The sequence below is a fragment of the Platichthys flesus genome, chromosome 4 (assembly GCF_949316205.1).
Source record: "Platichthys flesus chromosome 4, fPlaFle2.1, whole genome shotgun sequence".
Taxonomy (NCBI): Eukaryota; Metazoa; Chordata; class Actinopteri; order Pleuronectiformes; family Pleuronectidae; genus Platichthys; species Platichthys flesus.
Window position 1 is genome coordinate 12,160,046 of NC_084948.1, and position 16,899 is coordinate 12,176,944.

The following is a 16,899-nucleotide window of genomic DNA, read 5'->3' on the forward strand; positions in this document are numbered from 1 at the left end:
ATGGACATTCTCAACAATAAATACAAATTCACAGGGACTGTGTGTGAGTCTGTTGCCTGGTTTATAAAAGGAGATTGTCCTTTTGTGGGGGAAAACATAGAAGCAAAGTTTCATAAAACACAGGTCAGCTCTCACCTCTTCATGTCACAGTAATGGAGCTGGTGTGTCTGTCTAGCAGAGCATAACAGAGCATTATCTGGAAACTGTAGCCTATGCTGAGAAAGCATTGTGTCTGTCTGTCATCTCTGCACGCACATCCTTGTTTGCCCATGTTGTGCGAGCAATTGCCGACTCAGGTGCTTGGGTTATTGTTCGTGTGCTTTCAGTTGCAGAATTACTTGCTTATTCACTGACCTTTGAAATTCATAATATATTAATATGTTGCTTACATGTGAAATTGGTGAAAAAACACCCTAAAAGCTTTTCCACAAGATGCAGTGCGACCAAGTTCATAGTTTTTTTTGTTTTAGAAGCTTGCTACCTACAAATATTTTAGGATTAGTTGTCAGTAACAGAAAGAAAGGACGTACAGGAAACACATAATGAGGGACGGTCGTGATATTCCACACAGGGTCACGTCACACTTGACCTTATTGTATCAACTGTTTCACTGGAGTTTGTTTGTATTGTTTGTTGTTGTTTTATGATTTGGGAAATATGAATTTGGGCTTTTTTCTGTTTTACCCATGAGTGTAACCACAGATGTGCAGTTATTATTTTTTAAGCAGAGCATTTTTTCATTATCTGATAGTGGTGAGTACAGACGGGGATGAAACACTTGCAATTTGTGACAGGGTATAATAAAGGCTATGTGTGTTAAACCATCATGAATGCTGTGTGTGTGTGTGTGTGTGTGTGTGTGTGTGTGTGTGTGTAATAAAGTGTTTAATCTGTCATGTGATCTATCCTGAATTAATAAAGCTTTGCAGAGTTCATATTTTGCGTGCCATGGGTGACTCATCCCTCTTTATGCTTAATGTGTTCAGCAGAGTAATGACCTTGTCACCTTTTCAGTGTCTTTATCCCAGCTCTATTGTGCTGAACAAACACTGAGAATTAACATTTTCTACAATACAGAGTTAATAAACACACGTTCCACCTCGTATGACGTCAGGGTTTGTCCTGCAAAATTACCCAGAAAGCTTCATGTCAGTGCTCACACTCGTGATCAATGGAGGAGCTTTGGTGTTCACACCTACAAGACTGTGTATAAAGATGGATGACAGGATTGATCCCTGAAAGTGAAGCCAAAGAATCTCGATCACCTCCTGGTGGCTGACTGCAGTATAGGTCATAAACTCCACATCCTCCATGTTATCGGATGTTACATAGGCCAAAACTAAAAAGCCAAATACATTTTTCTCACTGATGGTTTCTGTTATAATAGGTAATTCTTATCGTACTGATGTATATTCAAGTCTTCCAGTTTCCAGTAAGTTTGGTTTTAAGTAGTTATTTGATGCTATATGATGAGGTGAAACATCATGATTGACAGCTGAGACTTAATCACGATTGCATGTCACGTTGGCACCTTGACACCGTGGCTCTATCCCCTGATGGCTACTGTTCAGAATCTGGCTCCAAATATCGTGCAGCATGTCAGCGTTTGTATCCAGGAAGTGCCCTGGCTTTATTTCTGCATTGTAGGAGGAAGAGTCGTCCCACTTTATATACAGTCTATGTTCTGTATATACTTTATCTTTACATGTGCAGGACATTTTGGATGACTATATAAATGCAACGGCAAGTACATTTGATAAAAATAAAAAATATATATATATATATATATATATATATACAAATATATTTATATATAAATGGCTTTGTAAAAAACAATAGTATTTCACCTAAAGTACACGGTTGGCCTTAAAATGCAAACACATTGTATGGTAATTTTACTATACATAATTGCAGCTATCACACTGAGAGAAAAATACAATCTGTTTAGGATTCACTTTTGGAGCTACTCGTGATGGATCAAATTAGCTGTGCATGTTAAACAGATGCCCCCACTGACGTAGTGGATAAACTATTTAAACAGATGCTAATCTGCCCTAACTCTCCATCACACGCACTTTGATAGACAGGACTAATTAGGCCCAATCTAACAGTCACCCAGTGGAGAGAGAGAATCCAGTTATCTACACAAGGTCACTCAGTTTTCATCAAAGATAGAAAGAGGTAAACTGAAGTCAACATTCATATCATGCGATTGACGAATGCACCACTTTATGTAAGATTATTAACATGATCAACAGAACATTATAAATCTGAGATGTGTTCACACTCTTCTCTGATTTATGTGAAGAACCAAGAATGCTGATGTTTGCTGTGCCAACTTTAATGTAAAGTTATTACAATACAAAACACATTGATTAATAGAATAAAAGGATAAAGAGACCTCTCTCTCTCTCTCCATCCACGCAAATAACTATTGTCTCTATAATCTATAGTTTACTATAGTAGAGGATAGTAGAGTATATATCTCATAAATGAATAAGATAAAGACAAAATAATAAAAAAAAAAAACTTAATATTATGAAACAGATGTTTTAAAGTGAAACCAGAGATAAAAAGTAGGATGTAAAAAGAAAAAAGAATGACTAAAACATTATACCAGTAAAACAGTATAAAGTATAGGGTTATGGTTGCTAAAAAGGTAGCTCCTGAGTTTGCTTTAAAAACGATCAACTCTCCAGCAGTGATAAAAGACAAGCCGTTGACTGCAGGGTGTTTGGGGACAGTTAGTGCGGGGTGATTAAAGACCACACATCGAGCACAGCTGATTAACTATCAGCGAACAGATGGCTATCAGATGAGGCTCTCCATCAAACTTCTTCAGCCAGACAGGGTTCACGTCTGGAGCAGACCGGCTCCGTCACAACATCCAGGCAATTAAAGGAGAATAAAGTACTCCATCCAGAAACTAGAGTGTCACTCTGAGTCTGATTTCTAATCAGAAATATTCAGACAGAAATAGCAATTTTGCTAAACAATTCATAAGTCAAACTTCTTGTGTGGAAAAAAGCCTTGACGAAAGATTGCAATGTCTCTTGTCACCACTTGAATGTGTCATCACGCAGAGGGTTGGTTGATTTAGCACCGTCGAGCAAATGCATTCATGGAGATTTTCCCTCACATCTGCACAGCTGGACAGGGAATATAGGCACATGGCGGGAGATATCTAATCGGCATGAATCAGCAGCCTCATCACTCCTGATGCACCTTAGATGTTTCATATGTGAAAGCTCAAAAAGTGCAAACACACCAAAATTGAGATTGGAAAATTATTTATTGGTCTCAAACGATACCAGCAGATGGCACCATTTCACACTTCAGCAGGCATCTGGCCGGCTGAGTGACAGCAGTTTTCTAAAATGTGATGAATCTCCACTGTGGATGGCAGATGTCCTCAAAGCCTGCTGTGTATTATGCTTCCCTACCGTCACATGATCCATATGCTTTTTTAATCTGTCCAAACTTCAATGCAGAAGTGGAGACGAAGTCTAAATTTGGGTTTTGCATTGTGAAACCTTTTTTTCAATAACACAAATATCAACTGGACCATGACAAAAAACACATTTGCTATTTTAACTTTGCCTATTCATAGCTCTAAGAAAGCCGTTTTCATCATGAACCCATCTTCCATTATGTTTTTGACGGGCAAAGAAAAACATCTTCCTTTTGCAAATAGTGCAAGGTTCAGTGCGGCAAAGAGAGCATGCAGTGGGTAGTGGGACTTCCACTGTGCTGTTGCACTCAGAAGCTTTACTACAGTTATTACTTTCAAAGCATATCTACTGCAGGCTACATCTCCCTGCACCTCGCAAGAGGACATCGACAGTAACATACAGCTCTGCCCCGAGGCCCCTGAAAGCTCAACATCATAGGTCAGAGGAGACGGAGAGATAAGAAAGAAACAGGCACTAAAATAGTGTACCATGATGCAGAGAAACAAAGGCAAAAAAATAGAATGAAACTGCTGAAGCAAATAGTCCAGTAAAAAGTACAAGAGTTTTAAAAATAGTAATAATAGTAATTTACAGAATAAAAAAAATTGTTTGCTATTTTGCATTGTTATGGAATGTGTTCTTTTACACCAATATTAGCAGATATATGCAGGATATTTATACACGGGTAAACTAAATTATACAAGATAAAGAAGGCAATTAACTCCTTTCTCAATGCCAGTATAAATGTTTGCCATTCTGTGGCAAACATTTACATATATTCAACAGTGTAGCATTTTTGATGTCATGAACGCAGCAAAAACTGAGAAGCTATGTTAGTGGGGATTTGACCAGTGGAAAAGGGACGTTTTACACCTTTTGATACCTTCAGTATTAATAGTATACCTGAGCTGAAATATGTTCCACAGATGGTTGACCTCTGCAGGAATGTGTTGGGAGTTGCCACCTTCTGGTGGGGTGAAAAGATGAAACTTGACAGTGTGCACTCTCGTGGAAATAATGGGCATCTTGACTTATATTGACTAATCAGTGTCAAGAACAGGTAGACACAGTGCACATGGGTGATGAAGACAGGATGCACCTTATGTATATCATACAAAATTCTTTAGTTCACTCCCTTAATTGCGACGTGAACCAAAACTAAGCAGATCAACTGAAAACAACGTGAACTTTGGTTCAGACCATGGTCCAGACTTTCAGGTGTAAAATCATTCTAAACAATTTTAACACTGGCAGAGAATTATTCAATTTATATGTTGTCCATTATAAAGGAGTGAGTACATAGGGATGAGTGCGGGACATGGGTATCAGTATCTTTGTTTCGACTTCAAGTTGTTCACTATGTTAGAACCAGGAACACAAAAGTGTAACAAGTTGCTTTCACCCTCAAAACATGCAGTTTTTATGGCTCATAGATGCTTCACTCACCTCAGTTCAGTTAGTCAATAGTTGATAAAAGGTCAGAATAACTACAAAACAGCAGCCTCACAGTGACTCTGAAAACCCTGCCTGCTTTGCATGTTTCTTATTTTTAGAGATGCCAATTTGAGGTCTGACTCATCTCTGTACGTGCACGCACCTTCTCAAATCCTAAATCTAATTTAATTTAACTTAATTTTTCAATTTATTTTAACTAAATTTTTTCATTAAATCAACTACATTTTTCGACCGTTGCTGTAAATGAACAAAGGCAGTCTGTCTGTATGTGGAAGCTATATCCCACAAACTTATCGGTTTCACACTTGGAATGTGCACTGCTAACGACCCATGAAAGTCCATTTTCAAATTTGGTGCAATTTGGACACCAAAACATTAAATATTAATACAAATAGAGGGGGACCAGGCTGTGTAGTAGCCAGTGAGAGTGAAGCAGTGTGCTAACAGTCAGTCTGTGGATGAGTTGAACATGTCTTCTTCTAAATCCTCACATAAAGTACAGCAACTGGCAGGCCAATCATTTCTGTCAGGCCTGATCATTCTTATAAATTGATTATTTTTATTTTCCCATATCGGACTGACAGAGACAGTCACAGGTGCTGATCTCCGTCATTGCAACAATATTCAAAAAAACACTTCCTGTTTGGCAAATTGTACGCAAAGTAAAGCATCAGTTGTTTTATTGCTGTAATGCTTTATAAGGAGTTGATTTACAGAGCTTTTATTTTGAAAATATGTGACTTGGGTCAATGCAACATTCAATTTATGAAAAAATAATTAAGTAAGGAGTTTTGTATATTGTTCAAACTCATATATAAAAGCCTCATACAAGAGGAGTAACACAGCAAATGTTTTTATATATATCAAATATTTAGTAATAATATCTTCATCGCAGATCAACCAGGTAGGATGAACACATTTCTAACTTCACAAATTCCAGGACACAAACAACAAAAAGTGACGGTATATTGTAGAGCTGTTGGAGGACGACTCAATAATGACAAGGAGTAATTCTGAAGTGGCTTGAAAACAGACCATTCCCAAAAGGAAGGTTTGGACACTGCACGAGTATGAGACAATCAAAAGTTACAAATCAAATAAAAAAACGTATTTCAATTACTTTCAGTAATTAGTACTTTAATCTAGCACTGTATAACTTCTAATTAAAAACCCTTGGAGTTCAATAGACAAGAGTAAAAGTAAGACTTTGAAGAGACTTAACATTTTCCTGCTTCCTTACCTGAGCTGCCATCAGTGAGAACTCCATCATCCCTGGATCGATGGTCGCCAGCCTGAGTGTGTGAATGAAATGCTCTTGTTGGGAAAGGGAGCGTTGTAATGTAAAGGAAAAAGAAAATAATGAGTGGAAGCTTCTCCAGAAGGAAAACTAGCTGCTTCGCCGGATGAGCACAGTTGTGGATGTGCTTCATTCAGACACTCTCTCTCTCTCTCTCTCTCTCTCTCTCTCTCCCTCTGTAAAGATGTGTATGTTGGGGGGGGGGGGGGGGCGGTGGGAAAGTGGTACTTGGAGCATGCCTGACATACCATACAGAATTATTGATGCTGGTGTGGCTTCGGCACATAAACTCGTTTTGACACTGCTCACGCCGTGTACATCTTCCTGCCATCACTTTCCTTCGGCTGAAATTCATAATCCCAATGGTGCTTGAATTATTCATTTGCATTTTCATTTACATTAAAATCATCGATGTGCATGACGTTGTTTTTTTTATCTCTTTCAAAAATGTTCTTATTAGTAACATATAACTAGTGTGTAAAGAATGCATGATATCATGATTTAATTACAATCAAAATCACTTTTAAAATCTATTTTATGGTATATCATTGTCAGAATTTTCTGGGGCTTAATTTAATTAATTTGTCATTCGTCATTTGTGAAGCACCATCTCCACTAATCTGCCTGACAAGTCCTATCATTTGGTTGATTGATTAGTTGAATGATCGTAAGGGCAAGTCATGAACTCACGAACCCATATACAAATGGGAACCAAAAAATCACATGTAGTCCCACACTGTTTTCATTCTCTGTAGATGAACAGCAGAAAATGTCGGTGACTGCATCATGTTATGCAGCCGCTTAACCTACATTATCCATCTGGTTCCGTTTACACGATGGGTGAGGGGCACCTCATAATATACAGTATAAACTATATACATACATATAAACATATATAATCATAGTTCCTTTTGACATTTTCAATTCATCTGTACGTTAATGTGTTTAAATCTTGGTTGTAGAAAATAGAATGAATTAAGTTTGGGCCTAAATGCATGAAGCCGAAAACTCAGGTAAGGTTGGGGTTATGAATTCACTTCCCAATGAAGTAAGACGACTAATAATTCTATTTTCTGGGCTCAGTTTCTTTTTTAATTCTATTCTATGTGCCTGGTATTATTTCTTCCTTGATTCAAACAGTGCTTTACAAATAAAGTTTCTAAATAAATTTACCCTGAGATGAATTAGATTTAAGTCTTTCAGTGTGAGTATCAGCAGTTAGGCACGTCTGAAACTCATCTTTTTCCTTTGCGTGATGCTGCATTGAGCTTTTATTTAACTTCTCCACCTCATCCAATCTTGAAAAAAATGTCTGTGATATTTTCACCTCTTTTCAAATCACCTGCATTTAAACTCACGTCATCTTCCTGTTGATATAAATGGGCTCAGAAGATTTGAGAACAACAATCTCATACAAACGCTTAAAATACCCCCAAACGTGATGTTGCTCATATACAGTCAGACGCACATGTACAGAGCATTTTTTTGTTGATGCATGGTTTTGCTTGAAATGAGGTTGCGTTATTGAATTTAATTTCCAAAGGCGGATTCGCCACGAGCCACTCATGTGTATCCAGTGTCACCGCACACCAAGCTGTTAACTGTAGACCTCTATTGTACTCTCTCTGGCCTTGGGAACAATTACTACTGCATGAGGAAACCCCTTAAAATAGACTCTGTTCTGTGTGTGTGTGTGTGTGTGTGTGTGTGTGTGTGTGTGTGTGTGTTTATGTGTGTGTATGTTTGTGTGTGTGTGTGTGGATGGGTGTGTGCGTGCTTGTCTACATATGTGATTGTGTGTTTGTGACTGCGTATGTGCTTCTCTTTTAAAAGTTACGGCAAAAAAGTGCACGTTAGACAGGGCAGCTTTAGCAAATTGAACAGCTTTTAATGCACAGTCCATTCAAACAGGGATGGTCATTTGGCCTGAGGGCCACTCGAGTCCAGCTGTCAGCAGAGACACAGATACACAGTGAGTTTAATCAAAAGACTCCACTACCATTACACCATCACGAATTGTTAATGAATGTGTTTTATTTGTGTCGTCTTTGACTGTGATGAATCGTCCTGTAGTGCTTCTCTGTCTCATGTTATTGTGTACAATTCTTTACATTACAACCACTCCGTCTGTCTACAACAGCTCTTTGGCACAGATAGAAAAACACTATTATAAAAAAAAAAAACACGACTTTTAGTTGATCCCTGAAGGCCTCACACACACAAACACACACACACACACACACCCACACACACATGGATGAGTAACTTTCAAAGGCTGCGATCTGCCTGTTTATACTGTGCATCCTTTGTTTGGCTACAAAAGGTACAAAGCGAATGAGCACAGATATTGAGAAAACACAACTAAAAAACCTTTTAGGAAACTACACAAAATCAGGCAAATTGTTCATCAACTAGAAGTGAACACAGACCTCTGCCATGGCTCCTCTCCAAAATCGACTGCGCTCTTCTTTGGGTTGTGACCAACTCCTCCTCAAAATATCATGTCAATTTTTGTTTTTTTTGTTTTTGAGTAATCTTTCTGAAAGTCAGAAAAACTATGAAAGCACATAGATGTAACTGGTACTTCGCTTTATAATCACCTAATACAACTGATATGGTGAGTGTGCAAAATATTAAAATGTATAGGTGTAATATGAGATGTGTTTCTGTCCATGGCAGACTTTAGGGTAAAATTGTACATGCTTGATGTTAATGCTGAACAGAATCAATGACCCAGTGCTTACTCAATGGTTTCATGCAGAAAGCATTAACAGTATTATGGTCTTAGACATCATATTACAATGTAGATAAGTGGACATGTGCAGCAAATACTGTTTGAGTACTACAAGTAAAAAAATATGTGTAATATTGGAATTACAAAAAGTATAGATATTCAAAGGGGAGTTGGGTTTTTGAACCAAGAAGTCACGGGTGGAGAATGTGGAGGATTGAGGGAGCGTGAGTCCGGAGGGGGGCAGCACTGAGACGACAAACTACCCTGAACCCTGAGAGAAGAAGAAAACGTTCCCTTCCATGTAAATGTTATAAATCACCGTGGGCTTCGTGTCGGTGGTAGTGATGGCGAGATGAAGCTTCATGAAGCGTCGAAGATTTCCATCAAATTGGTTCACTCATGGGCCGAAGCTTCATGGAGCTTCATTTGCTCTACTGTGCCATCAAGTGGACAATACATGTTAAACAGGCAGAGCGATTATAATGACACCGTGGCTTTTGTGTGTGAAGCTTTGAATTGAATAAAAGAGTTGATGCCAATGCATAAATTATGAACTTATTAATCTGATGTCTGGCTTTATGAAACAAGGGCGAGGTCAAAGGGAAAGTGGAAATAAATTGAGCAGAGGGTTGTGATGTGAATGTGCTTGTGTTACTGGGGACAACATTTAACACGTAAAATATGGACATCATTTTATTCATTTTTATTAAAAAATTACAACTTTTCCACAGTGCTTGGTTTCGATTCGTACGTCAAACCAGCGAACCATATCTGGACTTAATCACGTGGTACGGCCGGCTCGCGAGGCGTTGAACGTCACCACATACGTCATCAAAACAAGCCTCGGTACGCTCCTGACAAACCTCGTCCTGGATCACTCGACACACAGAAGGACACAACACTAGCTAACACCGCGTCAGTTCTGATGGATCCCACTGCAGCTCAGCCCAGCTTCAGACAGCGTAAGTTACGTACGTGAGTCCGTGGATCGAGTCAGATTTCACCGTGTGCGCAGTTTGAGGCTGCTGCGGTTAAAGCCACGGGAACGGCACGTTAGCTCGCTGCTTTTAGCCGCTAACTCCAAATCAACTCGAAATAACACAAGGTTCATTGAAGACCATATACGCAAATAAAAACTAAAGTGACAGCGTTAGCTTCCTTTGAGATTTATCCACTCTGAGGTAAAGTAACAATGCTAACTACCGAGCTAACGCACATAACGTTCCACGGGCTTGCTGTATAACGGCAGCTTCGCGTACTTTGAACGATGTGTTCCCCTCTGTCGATGTTTTAGTTATGGGACAAAGTTAAAAACCACCTCGAGTTTAAGTGTAAAGATAAGCTAGTTGTTTACTCGTGTTAGCTCCTGTTTCCAAGCCTCTGTCTGAGTGTGAGTAAAGCTCCGTCTTTAGCAAGTATTTTTTATACAAATCCATAAGAAGAGCTGTGTGTGATGAGATTCAAAGTCAGGAATGAGGTTAAACTCTGACAATACGTTAAATTAAAGGTTAACTGCGTCCAACAATCATCTGACAAGTTAGTTAACAATCAGAGGATTACATGTGGTTCAGAATATTACTTCTCCACAGTCAGTCTGGCTCGTCATCACCTAAACATCACACACTTAATAATAATATTATTATCAGTAAGTAGTTGTTATGGAGCACCACTCGAAACACTGTTACTAAGTGCTTCACACCAAAGCACATCCATTTAAGGGCATAAATGACATAAATAAACAGTCCAGATAAAATCTAAAATGCTTTTTGGTAGAAGTTAATTTTGGCCCCTTATTTTAAATAAAAAACAACGAACAATTTAGATATGATCCGGAGTGAACCACTGGTGGAAGGACATTCTAACGTGCTTCAACAACTACACGTCAAATAATTAAAATTAACAAAGAAAGTATTAAATCAGGAAACACTGTTCGTTAGAATTGCGTTTTAAAAGGGACTTGAGAGACGCCACTGACTCTGCCAACCTAATTACTTTTGATGTTTTCATGATGGAGTAGGATGTTCCAGGGAGATATTTTCCTATCTAAAAGAGTCCGTGCCTCTTGAGGATGATGTAATCTGCCCTTGTGATAAGTGGGATGAAGAGATTTTCTCCCTCAGGGAACAGAGTTTGAAGCTCTTTCTCCTGCAGAGCGTTGCACACAGAATTATGTATCGATCATAAAATGATCGATATTACATTTTGCCAAAGTGGCTTTACGCTTTATAAGCTTTATAAGTGCAACGGCATGACATGGGTACTTTTATAAAACAGAAAAAAATACTGATGTGAGGTAAATTTCAATATATATAATTATAATATAAAAAAAAATTCAAGGAACTAAAGATAGCTGCTCATTTTTCTGTATTGATTTTTCTGTAATAGGAACATTTTCATATGGACGAAGGCTGATACTGAGTGAAAGGCTTCTATCAATCCATTTTTATTTGCCACAAAAAACGACAGACAATGGAAAGGGATGCTTGCTAATTTAGAATTCGATTTTTTTTTATTCCTGCCTCTACCTGCCCCCAACACCCATCTCTCTCTGCACGCCAAAAATGTAAAACATGATTCAAGAGGTAAAGATCTGCTCCTTTGTTTGACATGTCTCTCTCCTTTCTCTTGTGTCATCCAGAGCCTAATATGCGTCTAAGGAACAACGCCGGAGATGGGTCAGATAGTATGTTTGAGGATACAAGTGGAGCTGGGCTCGGACCACAGAGCGGCTACAGGTGAGAGGCCTTCCAGATGTGAATTTACACATGCACTGAGCTCCAGATAATCGTCTGACCTACTCCAGAGGGGCTGTATGTGCGATGGCAAAGGTTTGACTGGGAGGCTATGTACTTTCTCCAAAGTTTCCCCGGCCAGTCCCCTAGTTAAGCTCCGTGGACTTGATAATGTCCGAAGAGCCCAAGTGAGAATGTAGCAGGAGGATCCTCCGCGGGACTAGCGAGTGGAAAAATAATACAAATATCTCAGGATGAAAAAGCAGTGCCACACATTTAGGAGATACAAAAATATATCTGTGAAATTGGCCCATGCCAAAACGAATGATCCCTGCAGCAGAATTAATATGTTATGTCCTACCTCTGCGCCAGCCCTCACCAGAAAACTCTGGAGATTCTTTTGTTCTTGTAAATGGGTCTTAGCAGAGAATCTCCGGCTGCGTTGTTCATGTATGAAAGGCAAACTCCGGAGGAAGTTCACTTGCCATTTTGCGGACGTCCTCCAGAGTTTGTCTCAAAACGGTTTGAGTCAAGAACTGTTGATACAAAAATAACAATTTTCAAGAGAAGCTCAATGTCAAGCACGATGACTCACTCCGTATTGGTCCTGTAGTTGTGGAAAGTTTGTATTTTTGTAAAGGACAGACTGTAAATATACATTGTATTTGTAATGTACATTTTTAACCCAGCGTCTTACAGCCTTCGTGACATTTATCAGTTATACATTGTATTTAAAATAAACATGATGCAAGAATTTTACAGAAGCTTCATAGATTCTATTGGGTACCCAAAACCTGCCCTGTTGACACGTCTGTCCCAACACACACTTTTGGTGTCGAGAATCTTTCTCCCTGAATTACACTCACCAGCGTCACCAGCCACCTGGTTCACTGGATCACAGTGTTGAGTGGCTGTAGTTCTCCGGTATCCTGCCCCCACTTCTCAACGGCGGGTTGAGGTTAGAGTCCCAGATTGTAGACATGCCTTGGTCTTCACCTTCAAGCCTGCGTTCCAGCTTGTCATCTGATACTTTTGTTAATCGATCAAATCGTGTCCAGCTCAAGAAACTCCTTTAAAAGATATTGCGAAAACAAACAATTATTTTCTTCTATTTCTTCAGCTTTTAGTGATTCTCCCCTGGATGCATTTAAGCTAGAAAGTCACCATGTTTTTTCAGCTGAAGCTTTTTCTTTACATGTTGGCAGGAATCAGCACGCTGGGCCGCAAGCAGAAGGCTTCCCAGGCCAGTCCCTCTTGTCAGACCCCATGTCTAACCTGGCCATGGCGTACGGCAGCTCGTTGGCATCCCAAGGGAGGGAAATGGTGGATAAGAATGTAAGAGTGGCCTCCAATTGTTTTTCGTTACAAAAAGTTTTTCATAAATGTCTTGAATAGTAGCATATTCACATATGGATAAATAATTAACATGTGTCTGTGCTTTCTTGTTTCAGCTGGACAGGTTCATCCCAATTTCTAAGCTGAAATACTACTTTGCCGTGGACACATTGTACGTAGGGAAGAAGCTGGGCCTTCTAGTTTTCCCTTACATGCACAAGGTAAGTCTGCTTATACGTGTCTTTGCAGAGGTAGTTGATCATATACATTGAATGTTAAATCTGTGGAAAAGTGAACCACAATGTAAAGTATACAGTATATTAGTTTTTTTATTTACCAGGCAATCAAATTGTATCTGTATAGCCCATATTCACATATCACAATTGCCTCAGATCTTAACAAGGTTTGAAATCTTTCGACCTTATCGCTTAACAGGAGTGAGGAAAACTACTCAACAATAACAAGTTTTAACAGGCATAAAAATGTAGAAAGCTCAGAGAGCTGCAAAGACGGACAGAAGTGTACCAGATGTTGCTTTTTAGCCTAGAGATAGACCGACCTGTCTATGTCCCAACATAAACCAGGGTTATTTAGTTGAACTTCGAGATTCTTCTAACGAGGAAACTCGGGGGAGCAGACTTCAACAAAGAGTTTCTCTCTTCTTAAGACACATCTATAAAAAAGCTTTTATCGTATGATGTCTATTACTTTTACTATTTTTATCTTTATAATTGTATTACTCTGATTGTTTGTGACTTTTATATTGTTTGTTGTTAAGCACTTTACTTGTATGGAAAAGTGCTGTACAAGTTATTAAGTTACTACATTGAAAGTTAAGCTGCGGGTAAAATAAACAGGCCTTTTATCTGGGACCTGCTTTCACTCTAGAGTCTTAACGTGTGTCTGATCACATGTGTTATAGAACTGGGAGGTGAGCTACCAGCAGGACACTCCAGTGGCTCCTCGCTTTGACGTGAACGCTCCTGACCTTTACATTCCTGCCATGGGCTTCATCACATACGTCCTGGTGGCCGGACTGGCCCTCGGCACACAGAACAAGTATGCACACAATGCATCCATCACGACCGTTGTTTGTTTTTTTTTACCCAGAAAAGACACAAATCTAATGCTTTATGATCATTTGATTCCTGAGCTCTGCTCTGATTTGCTGTTATTCATGCACACCTCAGGTTTTCCCCGGAGCTGCTGGGAGTTCAGGCCAGCTCAGCGTTTGTGTGGTTGGTCATGGAGGTGCTGGCAGTCTTGCTGTCCCTCTACCTTGTGACCGTAAACACAGACCTCACAACCATAGACCTGCTGGCTTTTTCTGGCTACAAATATGTTGGGTATGGACATCATCTCTCTGTTTTTGTGTTTACATTTTCATCAGGCTCTCGCTGTGTTTGTATTATTTGCATTTAATGATTTGATTTATGTGATGGTAAGGAAATAATTAATTTCAGCTTTTTGAAATTCTCTCAGTTAAAAACACTAAGGCTGTCTGAGTGTGATACATTAACTGTCTCTGATGTTTGTTTATCTCTTCAGGATGATCGTAGGTGTAGTAGCAGGCCTGTTGTTTGGGAAGCCAGCGTATTATCTCTCTCTACTGTGGTGCTGTGCTGCCATCTTTGTCTTCATGGTGAGTAGATGAGCTTTAATTGTTGATCTTCACTGACAGAATTCCTGTTTACAAATAAATGAGGACGCTTGTTCAGCTACATTTAGTAAACACATGGTTACAATACAGACTGATCATAATGGTTGACGTTTGCTCATTTTCTTGCAAGAAGACATTATTTAACTTTTTGATGTAAATGTGCTCAAGACTCATTTGACAGCTTAAGCAAATATAAACGCATGTAATCTCACTGAGGAGTGTATGCATGTAAAAATAATGCACTATTTTCTAAACCAGTAAGTTAAGTCCACACAGGCCCCCTCAGCCTTAGTATTCGATTCCTGCTGTTAGAGTGAGATGCCTTGGTACTGCAATGATTAGATAGGCTGGAACGAATGTTTCCTTGTTGAAATATATGTATTTTTTTTTTTCTACAAGCGCTCATTCATAATCTTTAACCTCTAATCACAGAGGTCTTCTGTCTACCGCACATCTATAGACTAATAAAGTAGGGTAGCACACAGTAGAGCGTTTACAGTGAAATCCAATCAACTATTTTCAAATTGCACACACTCAAAAGTATCAGTCCCATAAATATTTGACTTCTGTCGTGTCAACTCTACTGCAGATATTTTTGAAGAGATTAGGGCTGCACGTATCTGTTGTGATTTTGTTGTTTTTATCAACTAATCTTACGATAATTTGTTCTTAATCGTGCTGACTATCATGTATAAAATAACCTTCTTTGTGGAGGTAATACAACTTCACTCTATCTGCACACAGGTATCAAAAAGACAACAAAAATGTCATTGTTACCACAGACTCTCATCAACTCTTCTGAACCTTATTGAACTGTTTTTGTTTTCACACATCTTTCTTTTCACTTCACTTGGTCACCTGATCAAAACTTGGACACCTTCTCTCCACAGATCCGCACACTGCGTCTGAAGCTGCTATCCGAGGCGGCGGCAGAGGGTAGGCTGGTGAGAGGAGCCCGGAATCAGCTGAGGATGTACCTCACCATGTCTATAGCAGCTGCGCAGCCCATCTTCATGTACTGGCTCACCTACCACCTCATCAGATAAAAGCTGGAACACACACTTGTGCAGGAGATGAACTTGGCCAACCAAATGCCACCTCACCCTTTAAATAGAAGAAGAAGAAAAAACCACAACGCACGGCTCGAAGAAGCTCGACTCGGATGAGACAGCCAACAGTTCTCTTGATATCCAGTCACTTCACACAAAGACTCACCCGGTGTGAGCACGGAGCAGAACTCGTGCTACAAGACGATTCGTATGATGTGAGGCTCTAATGCCTCTTCTCTCACAGCACAGCCTCATGTCTTTACTATTGCATCTTTATCTTGTCTTTTTTCAATGTAACGTCTTTGAAGCATTTTGTATCAAGAGCAAGTGGCTTTAAGTTGTTTTTCTACACCTTGTAATTATTTGTTAATGTTTTTTAGGAATATTTAAGTACGTATGTTTGTGTATAGAAAGAGTATTACTGCTGATTGCTCTGGTCTGAAGTCTCACCAGTGACATTTCTGAGCCGAAAGAAAGAAAAGCACACAAACCTCTCACACACCGTCCATTTAAATGTAAACAACAAGCTCAACTCCAGATGTAAATCTGATCGAGGGCCTCCGTTTCCATCTCTATACCAATGTTAGTTTGGAAACCAGAATTATCTCAGTGTCACCTTCTGTTTTATCTGTTTTTGAATGTGCTTTGATACATGTGTAAGCTTTGCTCCCTGAATAGAAATATCAAGAGCCATAGTGACATTAATGTGTACACGTCACAATGAGATGATTTCTTTTGATATCCTTATAAAAAGCAGAGTAAGTAATTTCATATTGGAAGTTAGATGGAATAAAGAAAAGGATGAGATGATCTGTGAAAAGTTGTTTTGCTCTGCTTATAATACTTGAAACATTTTAACGTCAGAAATGAATTTTTTATGTGCTGGTGTCAATATGAAATGTCTCTGCTTTAATTTATGTAGCCAGTGTTAAATCAAACAGGGTGGGATTTACATTCACTTCAGTTCGGTCAGGAATCAAATGAAACATGAAAAGAATGGGTAATGCTAAAATGATTCTCCGTAACCTGAGGTGCCAATAAAAGTAATTAAAAATGTCTTAAGTGTTTATATAAGTTGAATCGTGAAGTTGCAGCTTCTCGTTCAGAGTAATTCTGTATGTGTTTTCAGGTTGTCCCTCCCAGGCTCGTGAATATGATTTTGACTTACACCATGAGTGAATTTCT

General features: G+C 39.1%; 1 protein-coding gene across 2 annotated transcripts; it reads left to right on the forward strand.

The window, feature by feature from the left end:
* The first annotated feature begins 9,762 nt into the window (after positions 1-9,762).
* Positions 9,763-16,770, forward strand: yif1b (Yip1 interacting factor homolog B (S. cerevisiae)). 2 transcript variants are annotated; one of them, XM_062385957.1, is made up of 8 exons: positions 9,763-9,900; positions 11,577-11,673; positions 12,876-13,005; positions 13,122-13,226; positions 13,928-14,064; positions 14,196-14,351; positions 14,554-14,647; positions 15,556-16,770. In XM_062385957.1, the coding sequence occupies exons 1-8, from the start codon at positions 9,864-9,866 to the stop codon at positions 15,709-15,711; spliced, it is 912 nt and encodes a 303-aa protein (XP_062241941.1). In that variant the 5' UTR covers positions 9,763-9,863; the 3' UTR covers positions 15,712-16,770. The 2 variants fall into 2 exon arrangements, with proteins under 2 accessions (XP_062241941.1, XP_062241940.1); XM_062385956.1 differs by having other exon boundaries at positions 9,765-9,909.
* The last annotated feature ends 129 nt before the right edge of the window (positions 16,771-16,899 follow it).